The 17,675-nt window shown below is 63.9% G+C and overlaps 3 protein-coding genes across 3 annotated transcripts in view; 1 reads left to right on the plus strand and 2 right to left on the minus strand.

Annotated features, from left to right (window-relative positions):
• Window positions 1-167: 167 nt before the first annotated feature.
• CHLRE_11g467350v5 (uncharacterized protein) lies at window positions 168-8,413 on the minus strand. Its single transcript, XM_043067274.1, has 17 exons — window positions 8,100-8,413; window positions 7,678-7,759; window positions 7,121-7,225; window positions 6,735-6,846; window positions 6,370-6,568; window positions 5,949-6,033; window positions 5,330-5,532; window positions 4,986-5,103; window positions 4,411-4,485; window positions 4,161-4,282; window positions 3,839-3,895; window positions 3,472-3,607; window positions 2,935-3,068; window positions 2,631-2,685; window positions 1,909-2,112; window positions 1,473-1,600; window positions 168-1,110 (listed from the first exon to the last, which is right to left on the minus strand). Exons 1-17 carry the CDS (start codon window positions 8,279-8,281, stop codon window positions 1,056-1,058), a joined length of 2,052 nt encoding a protein of 683 aa, XP_042919546.1. The 5' UTR covers window positions 8,282-8,413; the 3' UTR covers window positions 168-1,055.
• A 391-nt stretch (window positions 8,414-8,804) lies between these two features.
• On the minus strand, window positions 8,805-13,379 carry CHLRE_11g467400v5 (uncharacterized protein). Its single transcript, XM_043067275.1, has 5 exons — window positions 13,152-13,379; window positions 12,952-13,017; window positions 12,655-12,741; window positions 12,140-12,262; window positions 8,805-11,512 (listed from the first exon to the last, which is right to left on the minus strand). Exons 1-5 carry the CDS (start codon window positions 13,275-13,277, stop codon window positions 10,106-10,108), a joined length of 1,809 nt encoding a protein of 602 aa, XP_042919547.1. The 5' UTR covers window positions 13,278-13,379; the 3' UTR covers window positions 8,805-10,105.
• A 1,300-nt stretch (window positions 13,380-14,679) lies between these two features.
• CHLRE_11g467450v5 (uncharacterized protein) overlaps window positions 14,680-17,675 on the plus strand; it is a 5,742-nt gene continuing 2,746 nt past the window's right edge. The window contains exons 1-6 of the mRNA XM_043067276.1: window positions 14,680-15,179; window positions 15,455-15,524; window positions 16,122-16,216; window positions 16,547-16,592; window positions 16,966-17,079; window positions 17,217-17,408. Coding sequence (XP_042919548.1) covers window positions 14,785-15,179; window positions 15,455-15,524; window positions 16,122-16,216; window positions 16,547-16,592; window positions 16,966-17,079; window positions 17,217-17,408 — 912 coding nt within the window. The 5' untranslated portion in view covers window positions 14,680-14,784. The remainder of the gene's footprint in view (window positions 15,180-15,454; window positions 15,525-16,121; window positions 16,217-16,546; window positions 16,593-16,965; window positions 17,080-17,216; window positions 17,409-17,675) is intronic.

A 17,675-nucleotide genomic window follows, 5' to 3' on the forward strand; every position in this document is an offset into this window, starting at 1 on the left:
AGGCGCCCTGGCGCAGTGCGACACGGGTGCCCCAGTTTGTGACTGTTCTTTACGCATTTTCGGGCATTATCTATTTATCTGTAGCCCTAGCTCAAGTCGGAAACTGACGCTCGCTTGGCTGAGACCCCTGACCCCAAGCCCAAGGGCAAAGGAGGCGGAGCTCGGGTTGGGGCTTGCTTTAAACGTCCGTCCAGAGATCCAGGCCCAGGGGCACACCACACTGGGCATACGGGTTGCGTCCACAAGGCAGCGGTGCAGCTCCCTTCATTCCTCATCAACTGCTGTGCCACACGCCTTGGCTGCCTCGCCCCTGCAACCTCACACACGTGACAACAACAAAAAGAATCTCGCCGTGTGCGCGCGGCTGTGTGTCATGGCGGCTCCGCGTGATGTGCATATGCCAGTGATTGTTGTTTGGCTCCACGAACTAACATCGTGACCTAAAATCACAACCTGGCCAGCTAGCTAGCATCAGCGCTGTTTGAAGAGCTTACCATCCACCGCCATCGCCACTGCAGCTTCCGCTTCCGAACACGAACATACACAGAACCCGGGCTTTGCACGACGCACGCTCAGCATCACACCAGCGAAAGAAGTAGATCCATCCGACACGAATACTGGTCCGTAACACAAGCGCCGACGATGTCTGTAAGGCCCCCCCAAAATGCCACGAGGGCGCCGGGACAGCCAGCCAGCAAAGTGCGTGCCATTGGCAGCGCGTGCCAACCTGGCAGCTTCGCATTTGCTCTAGTCTATCTACGCAATGGCAAACACAGTGAAGCACCTCAGTCTCCAGACTCCGTGGCCTTGGCAATAATCTGCCAGGTACCTTCCCATCACCGCCCGCCCATCCTCGCAATCATCCACCAACAAACCATTCTCACGGCGCCAGACCTCGCGCCCTCTTCTCATGCCAGTTCTCGTTCCGCCAGGTCCAGAGGCCAAACGTGCCGCCGGGGCGCTGACGTGTACGTACAGCGGTGCGCGCATGACGCACCCCCCGCCCCGCTGGCACCCCCCGCTGGCACCTCCCGCCAGTGCACTGCACGTCACTCTCAGACGTTGACGCCGAACAGCTCGCCCTTGTTGTCGACCTGGTTGTAGCGCGCCCTGTGGATGTGTGTGTGTGTGTGTGTGCGTGGACGGGTGTTTGTGTTTTTTGTGTTTTTTTTTGTGTGTGTGTATACTGTGTTTGGAGAGTGGGCGGGACGAGATTGTGTGGTACACACCCCCTGGCTTCGAGCATCTACTTCAAGCAAGAGATGCTGCGCACGCCCCGTCCCGCCCACTTGGCTCCGAGCACCTGCCTCAAGCCAGCTGCACAAGACGAACCCTCCCCCCCGCTGCACCCCCCCCCCGCTGCTCCCTGCTCACTATGCACCGGCGGCGCGCGCTGCTCCAAGCTACACCAAAGAGAGTACGGGGCCACAGGACCAGACCACCGAACCAGACCAGGACCAGACCAGACCCACCAGTCTCCGGCGATGGGCGCCGCCACCAGGTGGTCCGGGATGCCGAACGAGTCCACCAGACCCGAGCAGGTGGCGGGCGACAGCTCCGCCACAGCCTCGCGCACCGCCTCCGGCACCGAGCGGCCCGCCTGCATTGTGTTTGGAATTTGTGCTTACGTGCTGGTTTATGTTTTGGTGGGAAGAAACGAAGAACGAGACGTCCTGGCAGGCTGACGCCCAGCTGAGGCACACACCCGTTTCCACCGCAGGACGCGCGCCAGCGTATCCAATACCATTCCCATCCGCCATCCCAGCCCCCATTCCAAGCCCCCAGAGTCTCCCGTGCCTCCCCTCCTCCTCCCCATGCTTGGGCAGGTATTTACAACCCCCAAAGATTGTCTTCCGTCTGTTTCTTCCTTAATTAAGTCATGAATGTACCCCACCCCCAGCTCCCCACCTTGGCCGGCAGCTCGCCCTCCGCGATGAACCAGGGCAGGTCCGCCTCCACGCAGCACAGCGCGAACAGCCGCGCCACAGCACGCAGCACGCCCGCCACGCCGGCAGAGGGCGCGCCGCCACCGCCGCCGCCTCCCGCCGGCGCCGCCAGCAGCCGCATCAGCGCGTCCATCACCTCGCGCTCGGCGTAGGCGTTGGCCGTGCCCTGAGGGGTAAGGCGGCCAGGTGGGTTGGCACGTGGGTTGGCACACACACACACACACTTTCACGCAGTCACACACACACACACACACACACTTTCACGCAGTCACACACACACACACACACTTTCACGCACACACACACACACACACACACTTTCACGCAGTCACACACACACACACACACACACACACACACACACACACACACACTTTCACGCACACACACGTACACACACACGCACACACACACACACACACACACAAACACACACAAATACACACACACACACACAAACACACACACACACACACACACAAACACACACACACACACAAACACGCGCGTGTATGGCGGAATTTTGTTCCGTTTGATTCTTTGTTTAACACACACAAACACACACACACACACAAACACACACACACACACACACACACAAACACACAGATGTTTTCCTTGTGCTCTTTAACACACACGCACACACACACACACACAGTCCCCCACCCCCACACCCACACCCACCTGCACCAGGTCGCTCTCGTGCTTCATCCACGCCTCGAACGTGGCCTCCTGGGCGCTGCGGGAGGGGGAGGGTGGGGGTGCTTGCAAGGTTGAAACAATAGAGGGAGCAGCGGCAGCGGCAGTAGCGGCGGCGAACGTGTCAGCCACTCCCACAATTCTTCACCAATATTCAGCCCGGTACACCATTCCTCGCTACCGTGAGCAGTCCCCCGGCCTCTCGACCCCTCCTCGCTCCTTCTCCCCCTCGCCCCCGCAGTAACCCCCCCTCCCCCTCAGTCCCCCCCCCCGCCCTCCATCGCCCTACCTGACGGCTCCCCCGGCAGCCGCGTTGGCCGCCGCCATGGCCGCCGCCAGCCGCCGCAGCAGCCGCCCCTCCCGCACCGCCAGCAGCCGCTGCAGCCCGGACAGGTCCGACAGCGCCGCCAGAGCCGCCTTGCCCTGTGAGTATATGTGTGTGGGTGTGGGTGTGTATGTGTGTGTGTGTGTACGTGTGTGTGTGTGTGTGTGTGTGTGTGTGTGTGTGTGTGTGTGTGTGTGTGTGTGTGTGTGTGCGCGTGTGTGTGACTGCGTGTACGTGTACGTGTATGGAGGTGGGAGAGAGCAAGTCGTGGGTGAGGTGCGTGGTGGCGGTGGTGCGCTGCGCTGCGCCAGGCATAGGCAACAGACGAAGGTCCCAAAACAAACGGCAGCTACGGGTCCACCTGGTACAGCGAGCACCCACCCAGCCTCCCACCCAGCGCCCGCACCTCCCCCGCCCAACTTCCAGCCCAGCCCCCCCCCCAACACCCCATCCAGCCCCCTCCCCCATCCCCCCCTACCACTACCCACACCGCCCCCCCACCTGCGGCCCCGCCGCCAGCGCCGCCACCTGCGCCGGCCCCAGCGCGGGCGCCGCCGCCGCCGCCAGCCGCTCCCTCAGCGAGGGCAGCTTGGCGGCCAGGCCCATGAGCTCCTTGGCCACCTTCTGCATCAGCACGCTGGGGGGTGTGGGGGTGTGGGGGAGCGGAGTGGGGGTGGGGTGGGAGGTTGGGGGGAGGTGGGAAAGAGTCGGTGCGGCCGCGCCCCGAGCCTCGTTCCACGCTGCCGGCAGGCGAAGCAAAGCACGGGCACATTCGGACCCATTCACCGCCCGCCCCGCTCAATCGCCCCACGGCCCACCCACCCACCCACCCACCCACCCACCCAGTTCCACCCGACCGCACACCCACCGGTTGTCGCCCTCGGCGGTCATGCCGGCGTGCGCGAAGCCGATGATGTGTCCGAACCTGTGGTGAGCCAGAGTAATAAACAGAATGAGTGCGCATAAGGTGTGTTTGTGAATGTGCATGCATGTGTGTGCTGGTGCGCACGTGCGCGTGCGTGCAAGGCATTTAGCACCAGGTGAACTCAAAGACCATCCCAACCACCTTACCCGGCCCCCCCCCAGTCTCACCACCCTCCTCCCCACCCCCACCCACCCTCCAACCTCCCCACCCTCCTCACCCACCCTCCAACCTCCTCCACCCCCAGCCCACCCCCCACCCTCCTCACCTGTTGCAGGACAGGTATCCCTGCCCGCCGCAGCGCTCCCTGCACACGGTGCCGCAGCGCTCGATGTTCCAGGCGCACAGCGGCTTTATGGCGCAGCACAGCACCACCACCTCCGTGGCAGTCTGGAAGGGAGGAGGAGGAGGAGGAGGGTGGGAGAAGCGGGGCGTGGCCGTTCGGGGAAGGACTCAATCACGATTATCGTATTTATATACCACACACATACCCCCCTGCTCCCCTCTCTCTCACTCACCACGGGGTCCACGTTCTGGCCCGGCACGAAGCCCGAGGCCGCGGCCCAGCGCTCCTTGACGTAGTTCAGGCCCACCTGCAGCGCGTTCCATAGCGTTGAGAGAGTGTTGAAATAGTGAGGTGGCGAGTGAGTTTTGAGTGCTCATCCCCGGTCTGTGCACCCAGACGTCGCCTCCCACCCACCCAGGCCGCCCCCGCCTCGGTCCCCCCCCCCCTTCCGCTCTCCTTCCCCTTCCCCTTCAGCTGAAAATGTGCCACCCAATTGTTGTCGTCACGCCCGGCTCCCCGGCCCTCTCACACGCATTGCGCAACACATTTATTACCACTCGGCATATGACTTCCCTCCGCAAACCTCCCCGCACTAATGCCCACACACGCCCCCAGCTTCCCAGCAGCACAAGCCTCCCAGGCCCTCACATACGCATTGTGAAACATAGCTCCTAACACGCTACTCGCGAACGACTCCCTCTTGCAAACACCCGGCTCCCAACCACACACGCCCCCAGCTTCCCAGCAGCACAAGCACAAGCACAAGCTGCTGCCGCAGCTGCTGCCGCCGCCGCTTCTCCCGCTCACCGCCAGCGCCACGGTGCGCGCCAGCAGCGGCACCAGCGCGCGCTGCTGCAGCTGGTAGTCCAGGATGGGCGTGTCGGAGCGGCCGGCGGGGCCCACACACAGCCGCGAGGCGGCGTACCTGGGGTTGGGGTGGTGGTGGAGGTAGGTTTGGGCGTGGAGGCGCGTGTGTGGGGGTGAGGGGTAAGAGTGTGGGAGTGATGGGCGTGGAGTGAGAATGTAGTGGACAGACATGCGTGTCTCATTGCGGTCTTGACACACACATCACCCCTCCCCGCCCCTGTCACCTCCCCTGTCCCCTCCCCTTCCCCTCCACTCCCCTCCCCTTTCTCCCCCCCCCGCCCCACCTGAACGCCACGGTTAGTGCCAGCTTGGAGCCGCTCTGCATCATGCTCGCGATGCACAGCCGCCCGCTCAGCAGCTGGTCGGCCACACGCAGGAAGCGGTCGCGCGGCTTGGCCACGGAGCTGGCGAAGGCGCCGTCGGGCGACACGGAGGAGGAGGCGTCCAGCAGCGCCTCGCGAGGCACACGCACGTTGTCAAACCACAGCTGTGTGTTTTGGAGGGTGGGGGGGGGAGGGGGAGACATGTGTTTTGGGGTGTGTCGGTTGGTGTCGTCGGGAGTTGAATACGCGTGTGTATGAGTGCGTATGTGTGTGTATGAGTGCGTATGTGCGTGTGTGTGTGTGAGAGTGAGCGAGGGGGAAATACCAGAAACGGAAAACGCAATACGTGCATGCAATGTGTGTGCGTGTGTGTGGGGTGTGAAGGCGGGTGTCGGGGATAGTGCCCCCTTTAGTTTGGGCTGGTATTTACAACCCCTCCCCCAGCCAGCACGGCAGCGCGCAACATCTCGTCACCCCACGGTACGTGCTCTTGCGCCACATCCAACACCACATCTCTCGCCACCATCACTCGCAACCACTCCCCTCCCACTCGCTCGCCCACGCCCACGCCCACCCCCACCTTGCCGTTGTCCACGCCGTTGCAGCCCATCTTGTGCCCCATGTCCTCCACACGCACGTTGGCGCACACGCTCATGTCGTCGTTGCTGCGAGCCAGAGGAGGGGGGGATCGTCAGCGCGGGAGGGGGTGGCGTCAGGCACGTCCCGTCTCAACGCAAGTGTCGGGCCGCTGGCCCTAGCCCTAGCCCTAGCCCCAGCCCTATCCCCAGTGCACCCACTTGCTCCGGCTGACATCGCCCCCACACCACCACAATCACAACCCCAACCCTCAGCGCCATCACCACCCCATCAATCCACACCCCACAAAACACGCACCTCCCCCCCAGTTTGGGCTGATATTTACAAAACCCCCCCCACACACACATACACACGCCTCCCACACGCCTCCCCCCCCCCAAACACACACCCGCAGGCACACTCACCGGATGCGCACCAGGAAGCCGTGGATGCCCTCATTGCGCCCGCCCACCCACAGCTGCGCAAACACCACCGCCCACTGCGCGTGCACGGCGCTGTTGGTGATCCAGTACTTCTGGGCCAGGCTGCCGGGCGTGTTGATCACGAAGGTCTGCGTGCCCGCGTCGTACACCGCCGTGGTCTGCATCTCCACCGCGTTGTTGCCTGTTGGGTTGGTTGGTTGGGTGGTTGGTTGGTGTTGGTTGGATGGTTGGGTAATTGGCCCCTGGTCCTGGATCTCGGCTTCTTTGGGCTTGGAGTATACTACCACCTTTGCCCCCCCCCTCAGTTCTCCACATAAACGCCCCCTCCCACCATCCCCCGCACCCACCGAAGCCCAGCTCCGTGAGCGCGAAGCAGCCCACGCTGTCAAACATGTCGATCTGGCGCAGGAAGGGGCCGTGGTGCCGCTCGCTGCCCAGCTTCAGGACCGTGCCGCCAAACTGCGAGCCAGGCAGGCAGCAGGCAGCAGGCAGGGGGTGAGTGAAGCATGTGGGTCCTGGGGAGGCTTGCGGCAATCCATTTTGCCGCATGCACCTACACACATCCAGCAACCTAGCAACAAATCACTCCCCGCCCATCCTCGTGTCTCGTGTCAATGGAAGAAAATAACCTCACGCATACACGCGCCCCCATTGATGGTCCTCCCCCATTGGTTCAAAGTTACCCGCCCCCCCCCCCCAACACACACAAGGCCCCCCCCCCACACACACGCACCAGGTTGAACTGCACCGTCATCTTGGTGGCCATGCTGGGGTCGCACATGGCCGCCACCTCGTGCGCGGCGAAGATGCGGAAGGGGTTCTCTCGGAAGTCCGTCACCTGGGGGGAGGGGGAGGGTTGGGCGGGTGGTGGAGAGTGGTGGAGAGTGGGTGCATGGGTGGTGTGGTTGCGGTTGGGGGGTTGGGGGGTTGGGGGGTTGTAGATACCAGCCCAAGCCAACCAAACCAAGCCAAACTAGCGGATCACAGGCAGGGGGCACGGGCGTTGCAGATGGCACAGAGAAGGGTAGAGAATTAGACAGCAGGCGAAAGGGGGTGGGGTTAGAAGTAGGTAGGTGGGTGGCAGGGGGGGAACGGCGTGGTGGCCTTGATTTGCATCCTCACATGTGCGCATGAGCGCATGGACGCGTGCGAGGGTGCAAGACCGTGGGAGTTTGCGCCCGTCCTTGTGCGCTTCCATACCGTACCGTATGTGTGTGGCCTTGCTTATGCTCATCTTCCAAGCGTGAGCGCATACGCCATGCCCGCGGTCGTCACCCGCGTGTCACTTACCGAAATGAAGCCGGCGCGGCAGATGCGCCGCAGCCGCTGCAGCGCCAGCTCGCGCTCCTCCGCCAGGCTGATGTCGTATTGCCTGTGTAGAGCATTGAGAAGAGGAGGAGGATTATCAGTATTGTTTTGGGGTAGGTAGATACATGAAAGAGGCATCGGTTTTGGGGTGCTGGAGAGGCCCAGCAATTGTGGGGCTGTCGGAGGAGGGGGCAGCGAGGGCAGGGGTGTGCCCGGCAGCTCCTTAGGTTCTTGGAGCAAGAGGCACGGCCAGTATTTCTAATGAATCTGCCTACTATACGCCTCAGCCCTTTTACTCGCGGGGGACAGAAGTTGGGGGTAGTTACACGCCCGCTGCCACGGGGGGCAGCATGCTGACGAGGCGCAACATGCCGAACCCGAAACATTGCCCCCAGTCAACTCACGGAACGTAGACGTCGTCGTTTCGCATGAAATCCTTCATGGCCTGGCGATGCTCGTGGTTGTCGTGGTCTATGATGCGCTGCAGCTCGGCGACGTCAAACGGCGCTCGCATTTGCTGCGCAGCGGGCTTCTCCACGTTGAAGTGGCCCGACACCACCCGCAGACGACGTGTAGCGTCGTCCATGGTTGAAAAGTTTTCGCAGCTCGCGGCAGGAAAGTTGTCAAAGAAGAATTTCACCGAAACGTTGTAAGCTTGCTCGTTGTCTGCAGCTGATGTTTTGTGAGCAATTTGCAGCAAGTTTATGATAAGCCGAACACAAAGCCAGTTTGCATTTAAGCTGAGCTGCACGCCTGCACACTCCTGCACCTGTGGGCAATGTGCGCCACGTCGGCAACCGACATGGCCCCCATGCAGCCTCGCTGCGTCAGTACGTGTGCTCCAGGCGCCACAGGGCGACTCACAGGCTCACAGCAGCCTCGCACTGTGCTGGGCCGTACAGGTTCGGGTTTGCAGCCGTATGTGTGTGCGTGTGTGTGCGCGTGTCCGTGTGTGTGTGCAGGTGCCTCAGGCGGTTGTGTGCCTAATCACCTGATGTGGTGGTGTGCCTGCAGCTTGCCTCAGGGCTGCAAGCAGTACTGAGAGCTGCGCTGGTCCGTCTCGTGATGCCCACATCCGTCACATGGTGGAGCCGGGGTCGCGCATTATCTACCCACGCACGTTACACGTGCTCGCAGCAACTCAGCCGCAGTATCTACTCGCGCCCCTTCGCCACACCCGCGTGTCGTGACCACCGCACTTCTGTAACAGGCCCAGCCCACAGCATCACAGCATTGACAACCCATGTACGTATCACTGCCGCGAAGGCTTCCGCATCCCGCCCACCGCCTTCAGTCGGTCGCCCAAAACGAAGAATGCATGTGTACTGCGCACACCACAGCGCCCCTACTCCCAATCCGATGAACCCACGGGAAGGTCGTCGACCAAATCCCACACCGCGTCTCGGCGAGCGCGACGCGCCGCAGCGAGCCACTCCTGCAGTACCACAGCTGTCTTAAGCGGCACCACTCATCATATGCCAGTGAGTGACCTGTGTCGGTGTTGGCAGCGGTGCATACGCTACCGTATCGTAAAATGCCATGCTGCGCCCCCACCGGACCAAGCGTCCATTAAACCGCAACGAGGTACCGTGCATTACCCGTAATCCTGTTTCCCAAAATCGTGCGACGTGCTGCAACAGCAAAATGTCATCAGCCCCACCCTCGTGAAAACGGCGCTGCCTCAATCCATCTGTAAGCCAAGGAAGAACATCGTCATTAGCAACCAGCCTCTCTCGCATGGGAGCGTGAAAAGCATCCCAAAGTCCCGATCTCTGTGTGCCATCATCACTGCCTCTCCCTGCCATGACCGCCAAAGCCGCGGCGCATGTCTCGGCTTGCCCTGTGCCCGCACGCTCGCAGGCGCAGCACCTTTCCTTATAAGCAAGAGCTATGTATATAAAGCACACCATCACCACAAAACAAACGGGCGCGGGGCGCCCCGCGCCCGGCCACCACCACAACAAGCAACGAAGATTTACGTTCGGACGTCCTTTCGAGCCACCGTGTTTTGTTTGGACCGTCAGGGGATAGGGCAACCGTGTGTGTTGCCCCCAGGCATCCCGTGTGCCGCCAAGGTGTGCGGCCCCCACGCACGCGCCGCATTAACTCCTGCCCCCAGCTCATCCCGCGCAAAGCAGCCCACTTGCAGCGCGTGCGCGCTCATGTGTGCGGCATCGTTTGACGCCCATCGCCTCCCATCTCTCGCCACCCTACAAATGGCCATTCGTGCCGAGCACGCGGGCCCTGCCTTCCCCTCCTTCAGCTTACTACTGCCCGCTCGCCCGCCCGCGTCTGACCACTGGCGCACCCATCCCTGGCCGGCAAACGCCCACCAACACAAACACACGCTCCCTCTCCCCATGTCCCGCCGCCCTCCTTTGCTTCCTTATCCTTATCCTCGGCCTTATCCTTACTGGCTGCCCGCGGGCTTGTTGTCCTTGGACGAGCCACTGCCACCGCTGGTCTTCATCAGCGCGCCCATGGCCGGCACCAGGCCGTCGCTCACAAAGGCGCCAAAGCCCCTCATCTGCTTGGCGGCGCCCACCACCACCGCCGCCGTCATCACAATCGGGTCGGCGGCGCGCGAAGGCGAGCCGCCGCTGCGGCCCAGGCTGGAAGCCGAGGCGGACACGCTCGACGCCTTGACGGCGGCGGGCTTGGACGGCGCGGCGGAGGCGCCAGAGGCGCCGGCGGCGGCGGGCGCGCTGCCGCTGGCCTTGCTCGGCGGCGAGACGGGCCCGGCCGACGCCGCCGACTTGGCGGCGGCGGCCGCCGCCGCGGCGCCGGCGGGCGCCTTGCCGGCGCTTGCGGTGGGCTTGCCGCCGGCGGCGGCGGCCGCCACGTGAAAGTCGTCGTCGCTCTCGGAGCTGTCAAAGGGGCCACGACCGTTGGGCTTAGCAGCGGCGGAGGCCGTGGCGGCGGAGGCAGCGGCGGAGGCAGCGGAGGTCAGGCTGGAGATGGGCTGGCGGCTCATGACGCCATTCTCGCCGGCAAACTTGTACACCACGTACCCCTCCTTGGCCACGGCCGGAGCCACCTTGGCCGCGGCGCCCAGCGCCGACGGCGTGTTGCCGCTCAGCTTGAGCAGCTCCGCAGCAGTCGGCAGCGGCGCAGCCGCAGCCGGCTTGGCAGCCGCGGGGGCGGGAGCGGCAGCGGCAACGGGAGCGGCAGCAGGAGCGGCAGCGGGAGCGGCAGCGGGAGCGGCGACAGACGCGGGGGCAGGCGCGGGGGCAGGCGCCGCCTTGGCAGGCTCGGCCTGCTTCTGCCCCAGGCGCCAGCTGGAGATCCAGTCCTTGGCGCTGGGCCGGTCGTCCTTCACTGGCGCAGCGGCGGCAGCGGCGGGGGCAGCGGCGGGAGCAGCAGCGGGGGCGGCGGCAGCAGCCGGCTTGGCCGGAGCCGGGGCGGGAGCGGGAGCAGGCTTGGGCGCCTCCGCCTTCGGCGGCGCGGGGGCAGCCGCCGCCGGCTTGGGCGGCGCCGGGGCTGCCGCCGGTGGGGGCGGCGGCGGAGCCGCCGCCGCCTTGGCGGGAGCGGGCGCCGCAGGCGCCGCCGACGCCGCGGCCGCAGCGGCGGCGGCGCGGGCGACGGTGGCGTCGGTGGATGCCTTGGGCAGCTCCATCTTGGGGGAGAGGCCAATGTTCATGGGGCGGTCCTGGACCACCAACTTCTCCTTGGGCGGCGCCGGCGGCGCGGCGGCGGCGGGCGGCTCCGCCGCCGCGGGCGCCGCCTTGCCGGCTGCGGGCTGCTGCTCCTTCTTGCCGCCGGTGAGGATGCTGATGCCGAACAGCAGCAGCACCACGGTGGCCACGGGCACGGTGTACTGCAGGAGAGAGGGGTGGGAGAGGGATGGGAAAGAGGTGGGCAAGTGGTTGGAAAGAGGTCGAAAAGCTGTTGAAAAGAGGTTGGAAAGAGGTCGAAAAGTGGTAGACCTGCAGCTGCCCTAGGCGGGTGCGTCGTACGCCGTCTGTACGCCTCTCTGTCCGTTGTCTTCGCGCCTAATTGCGGTCGACAACACAGAAGTGTCCTAGATGATCCGGGCTGAGACAAAGAGACGGCGCTGACCCATCAGCTGAGCCCCTAACTGCTCTCGTCTCTCACACCAAGCCCGGGAAAGCTGCTGCAAAACCCCAACTAGGCAACTTCCGCTCCACTGGGTCTGGTGACGCAAGAAACCCCAACCTGGCCCTGGTCCTCAGGGTCCCCCCCCCCTCCCTCCAGCCCCTCGGCCTTGGTCATGGGGATGCGACGACCCGCTGCCCTTTTCGCCTTCACCTGGAGTATCCCACTCCATCCCCATCCCCACCACCACCACCACCACCACCATCCCCATCCCCATCCCCATCCTCTACTCCGTGCCTCCACGACCCCCACCACCACCACCACCAACCCCCGCCCCCGACCCCAAGGCCCCCCCCTTTACCGCCCCCCCTCACCGCCCCCCCCTCACCGGCGAGGCCTGCACGTCCTTGACGATCTGCTGGAAGTCCACCGCCACCACCGCGCCCGTGCTGCTGCTGCTGCCGGCCGCCGCCGCCTCCTTGGTCTCCACCACCGCCGTCGTGGCCGCGGCCTGCAGGCGTGCGGGCGGCGTGGCAGGTAAGGAGGAGGCTTTCAGCGGCGGCGGTGAAGAGTTGCATGGGCGGAGAGGAGCGGAGTCCTCTATCAGCTGCACCCCCGACACGACCTGGGCGGCTATGGGATGCTGCCGTGTCCCCGCGTTGAGGCTTGCCTCTGCTCCCATACGCCTAAGCTCCCTCCCAGCTGCAAGCCCTGCAGTCCGCGCAGATGCTGCTGTCCCCTGTCCCCTCGGCTACTTCATGTCATGTATCGTGTGGCATGAACTCTGCCTGGCCTGATCTGACGTGACCTAACCCAGATGTTCCGGCCTCCTACCGTATTTCAGTGTGTGGCGTGCTTCCTACGCATCCTTCGAACCACACAGACCCACACCCCGCCCCTTACCTTGGCCTCCTTCTCCTTCTTAGCCGCGTAGGCGGGTCCGCTGTTGCTGAGGCCCACCAGCAGGCAGGCGCCGGCCATGAGGCCCGTCTGTGCGCGCGGAAGCAAGGAAGACACATAAAAGGCCCGGTTGGGAATGTAACGGCAACACGTGCCTGCGGACCACGAAAGTGCCAGTTACGCACGAGCCCGGGCCGGGCCCTGGGCTATGACGGGTGGCAACAGGCGCATTAGCCGTTTAGCGCAGTCAAGGGCGGTCGGCGACGCGCGAGTCGCAACATCCACCATCAACCCGCGCACCTTCAGCCACGACGGGGCGATCCATTTCGGGGCTTGCTGCGACGACACAGCACGGTGCTGGCCATCCTGCAGTCACGGACAAGCACTTCCTTAAGCTTCAACGCGAGCCTGAGTAACCTTCCGAGCGACCGATAGGCGCTTGCCGACCCGCAACCCGGCCAACCTAATACATGTGGCGCATCTGCAGCTTAGGTGCATACCTGGGCGCTTGCACGAGCGACCGGAGCGACTCGCGACCGCAGAAGCTTTTGCGCGGGGCGCTGGCAGGCCTGCGCGGGCTGCTTGGCTAAGCCCTTGGGCATGTGCATGAGCATAGAAGCAGGCATGGTCAGTAGATAGCGCGGCCCGGCGAAGATACGTGCACAGTTCAACTATTTCAGCCGCCGAGCCTTTTTAACTGCAGATCTGACAGAAGTAATGTATGTACAACGCTTATTTGTGTGAGTTTAATGTATAAGCAAACGGACACGAGAGTCCGTAGGAGCCCCGATCGCGCGACCTTCCACTCCAGCGAGTTATCATAAAGCCCCTGCTCCAACATGAGCTGTCCAGTTAAACATGAGACGCAAGATGCTCGTGACCCAAACCCAGAGACTTGCACACCCACAGCAATACTTCCCAAAACCGGCACGTCCTTCCCCGCTTACCTCCTGGAACTCCCCCTCGACTGGCTTCCCTCGCATTCAATAAACCTATCCCTTCTTGGGAAGTCCATCACTGCAATTATATGTGTACGCGGGCGGCTGTTGTGTCGAGGTCGGGGGCGTGGCCCCCCGGTGTGCGTGGCCCCGACCGGCCCAGAAACCGTCACAAGGATGTATGCCGCCAGCGGGCGGTTTCAAGAGCCGTGCCACGACCCGCAATGCACTGCAACTGCATTACGTTGATGAGCGTTCAATTGTCATGGATGCTACAGCCGCGATGCCAGGCAAAATGCCGACATGTCAATATGCCCGAGGTCCTTATTACAAGCGGGTCCGACTCAGGTAAGGTTGTTTGCGACCAGGCCCTGGACAATAACCGATGCGGCGAGTGCGCCTGTCGTGTGTGGAATGCGCCCCGCGTCAGGTCGGAGCTGCGGTGGGAAGGTGTGCGTCATTGGGACGCCGCGGGAAGTAGGCAGAGAGGCTGCCGTCATCGATGCCGCCTAAGTGAGGTCTGAGCGGGAAACCTCTGAATGGGATCAATCAGCAATCAGAAGCGAGTGTGGGAATGGGAAAGCCGCGCATAAGACAGGCCGTCCGTGACGGGTGAGGCGCGAGCGGCAGACGGGCCCCCAACCTTTTCCCACACCTTCCAAGATGGAAAGTGTTGTTCAGAGCACAAACTACGACTGACGCGGCTTTGTGTTTCCCACCCTTCTGCCGCCAAAAACGCTTCTGCCTCACGACTTAGAGCCGGCAGCTGCCTCTGCTCCGCTGCGCCTCTGTCTATCCGCTGGTGCCGCGACCGCGGCGCGAGGTGCGTTGCCTGCGATGCTGCGTGGTTGTGTTGGAACGCGACCCGAGGCGACTTTGAAGATGTGATGAAGGGAATCTGTGGCTGTGGCTTGTGCACGCGTGGGTCGCTGGCGCAGGCCACTGGCCGGCCAAGGTCGTTGCGCGATAAGCTGTTCACATCCGTACAGCCTTTCTCCTTCAGGGCGCGCAGCCTTCTTTCTGCCGGCTGCTTCAGCCAGCAGCATTAACGCTCAGTCCACATATTCTTGAGGACGCAATAACAGCAGTCCTCCAACGCCTGTTCATTGGAGCCGGCAGCGCGGCGGGCGTTGAGCGCCACTATACCAGTGCACGCGCGCACGCACACGGCTGACGGCAGCAGCAGGGGATGGCTATGAAAGCGGTGGGAGGGGCAAGCGTCGTTCGGGAGGGCAGCAGCAGCCCTCACCCACACCTCGCCGCCAAGCCGCCTACCCATCCGCCAGCACCGGCCGAGGGGGAGGAATGGGCCGGCGGCGGCGATGACGCCGGCGCGGTCAGCTGCGGATGTGGCGGCGGCGGCGGCGGCGGTGGCGGCCTGACGCGCCCCTGGCGCCGCGGCAGTAGCAGTGGCAGTAGCAGCCAGGCGGCGGCGGCGGATGGCCGCGGCGCTGGCAGTCGCGGCAGTAGCAGCCGCGGCAGTAGCAGCGGCGGCAGTAGCAGCAACGGCGGCAGTAGCGGCAGCGGCGAAGGGGAGGGTGAGGGCGAAGTGGAAGGGCCGCCGCCTCCGGTGCTGCACCGCCTGCGCCGGTGCGTTGTTACTGTTGTGCTGCTGAGCGTTGTGTTGTGTTGTAGGTGCCTTGTCGTGTGATGTTTGCCGGCGCACAACGCGCGAGCGCGCGAGCGCCTGGACGGCTTCAACACATGGTCTCGTTCACCTTCCGTTGACCTTCCGCTTGAAACGCCCGCACCCGCATGCACACGAACGCAAAGCACGTTGCTCTGTCGCACACACACATACCTTAACATGCATCAACATCACACACGTACGTAAGATCGCATCAACAACACACATGACACCACAGGCGGCTGTCCAATGTGCAGCAGCTGTGGATCTACCCGTTCACGCACTACAAGCCCACCAACCAGGTCATGGTGAGAGCGGGCTGCTGCTGGGGCTGCTGGTGCGCGGCGGTAACTTAGGTTGGCTGGGGGCGGAGTGGGGGGGGGAGGAGTGGGGGGGGGGAGGAGTGGGGGGGGGGAGGAGTGGGTTCCGGGGAGGAGTGGGCGCCGGGGAGGAGTTGTGGTGGGAGGAGAGGCGGTGGGAGGAGTGTGTGTGTGTGTGTGTGTGGGGGGGGGGGGTTGTGACTACCAGCCCAAACTAAACCAAAACCAACTGAAATGAGCGGAGCACAGGCAGTACAGGCAGAGGCGTTAGTTGCAAGCGATAATACGTATGGAATGGGGCCCGAGGCGTCGTGGAGCGGCAGTGCTAGTGGGAGGAGTGGTGGGGGCGAGACAATCCACGTTATCCACCCACCACTCCCCTTTTATCGCTTGCAGCTGTCACCTCTGTCTGCGCTCCGCTAGTCTGGCTTGGTTTGGTTTAGTTTGGGCTGGTACTTACAAACCCCCCATTCCCCACCCCGCACCGCTCCCCGCCCCCACACTCACAACTCCTCCCGCCCCCCTCCCCCTCCCCGTTTAGTTTGGGCTGGTATTTACAACCCCCCACGCCACCAAACCCCGCAGCTGTGCTACCGCACGCTGTTCCAGGACCTGGGTAGTCGCGGCGCCAACACCGACCACTTGGCGGCGGCCTTCAGGGACGACCTCATGCCGCTCAGGTGGGGGGGCGGGGCTGGGGGGGAGGGGAGGGGCGGGAGGGGTTGCGAATACCACCCCAAAACCAACTAGAACGAGCGGAGGGAGGGAAGAGGCCAAGGTATGCACGCACGGATCGTGTCGCTCTCGCATCAGCCGTGTCGTGCTCTCGCCGTGTCTTGCACGTGCCGTACACACGCTGTTTGCACACACGTCATGTGCACGTGCATGCGGCTCACTGGCTCCCCATCGCCCCCAACCTCCCCCACTACCACCCGTAATCCATCCCCCCCATCCCACCGCCTACCCACCCACCCCACTGCCCAACACGCACCACCACCACACCACCTCAGGGGCTGGGTCCACAGGAACCTGCCCGCCCTGCTGCACATCAACAAGGTGCGTACGTGGCCTGCTGGGTCCGAGCTAGATACTTGAATGATCTGTGGAGTCCGCGGACTGGGTCCGAGCCGAGGGGCCGCGTGCGGGGTCTGCGTGTGGTGTGTGGTGTGTATGTGGTGTGCGGCAGGTTCGTGTCCATGCGGTGAGATCATGCGATCGATGAAGCAACACACACGGGTACACACATGCATGGCATCGACCCTCATTCCTTGTGCCCTTCCTGCACGCCTCACCCCCAAACCGCCAACCCCATCCCGCCCCTCCGCACACCCTCCCTCCGCACACCCTCCCCCCACACCCGCTCCCTCCACCCGCTCCCTCCACACACTCCCTCCCTCCCTCCACACACACACCCGCTCGCCCCATCCAGGCGGTCATCGCCGGGCCTGTGTTCGGCTGCCCGGGCGTGATGCGCTACCTAGACGCACGCACTCGCTGGCTGGACGGCGTGGTGGCGGCGGCGCTGCGGGGGGGCTGCCAGCAGGTGCGTGCGTGTGTGTGTGTGTGTGTGTGTGTGTATGCGGGGGGGGGGGGCAGGAGGAGCCTCTAGGTGGACGGAGGGGTCCGCAATGCCCCAATGCCGCAATGACCACACACCCCAACCCCGCCCGCATCACCCAGGTGGTGGTGGTGGCGGCCGGGTACGACACACGTGCCTACCGCTTCGGCGGCACCGCTGCAGCCGGCGGCGGAGCCAATGGCGGCGGGGCCAATGGCGGCGGCGGCGGCGCTGTGCGGTGGTTTGAGGTGGACCTGCCGTCCGCCTCCGCCAGCAAGAGGGCGCTGGTGGAGCGAACCCTGCCGGCGGACCTGGTGGGTGGGAAACGAGAGGGGGGAAAGGCCTTGCATGGGTGTGTACGCGCGCGCGTTTTTTGAGGATCACGCAAGCAGGTCCAATCTTGGGGCTTTGGAAAGGGTGAAGGATGATGCAGCAGTCACCTTACGATTCTAAAAGGAGGCAGCAAGTAAGGGGCGTACAGCAGCACCGCAGGCACGACCTGCCGCCGGGCGTGCCATATCACTGCCCATGACAAACCCATCCCTGTCCCCGCTCCCCCGCCCCCCCCCACCCCTCAGTAC

The sequence above is a fragment of the Chlamydomonas reinhardtii genome, chromosome 11 (assembly GCF_000002595.2).
Source record: "Chlamydomonas reinhardtii strain CC-503 cw92 mt+ chromosome 11, whole genome shotgun sequence".
Lineage (NCBI taxonomy): Eukaryota > Viridiplantae > Chlorophyta > Chlorophyceae > Chlamydomonadales > Chlamydomonadaceae > Chlamydomonas > Chlamydomonas reinhardtii.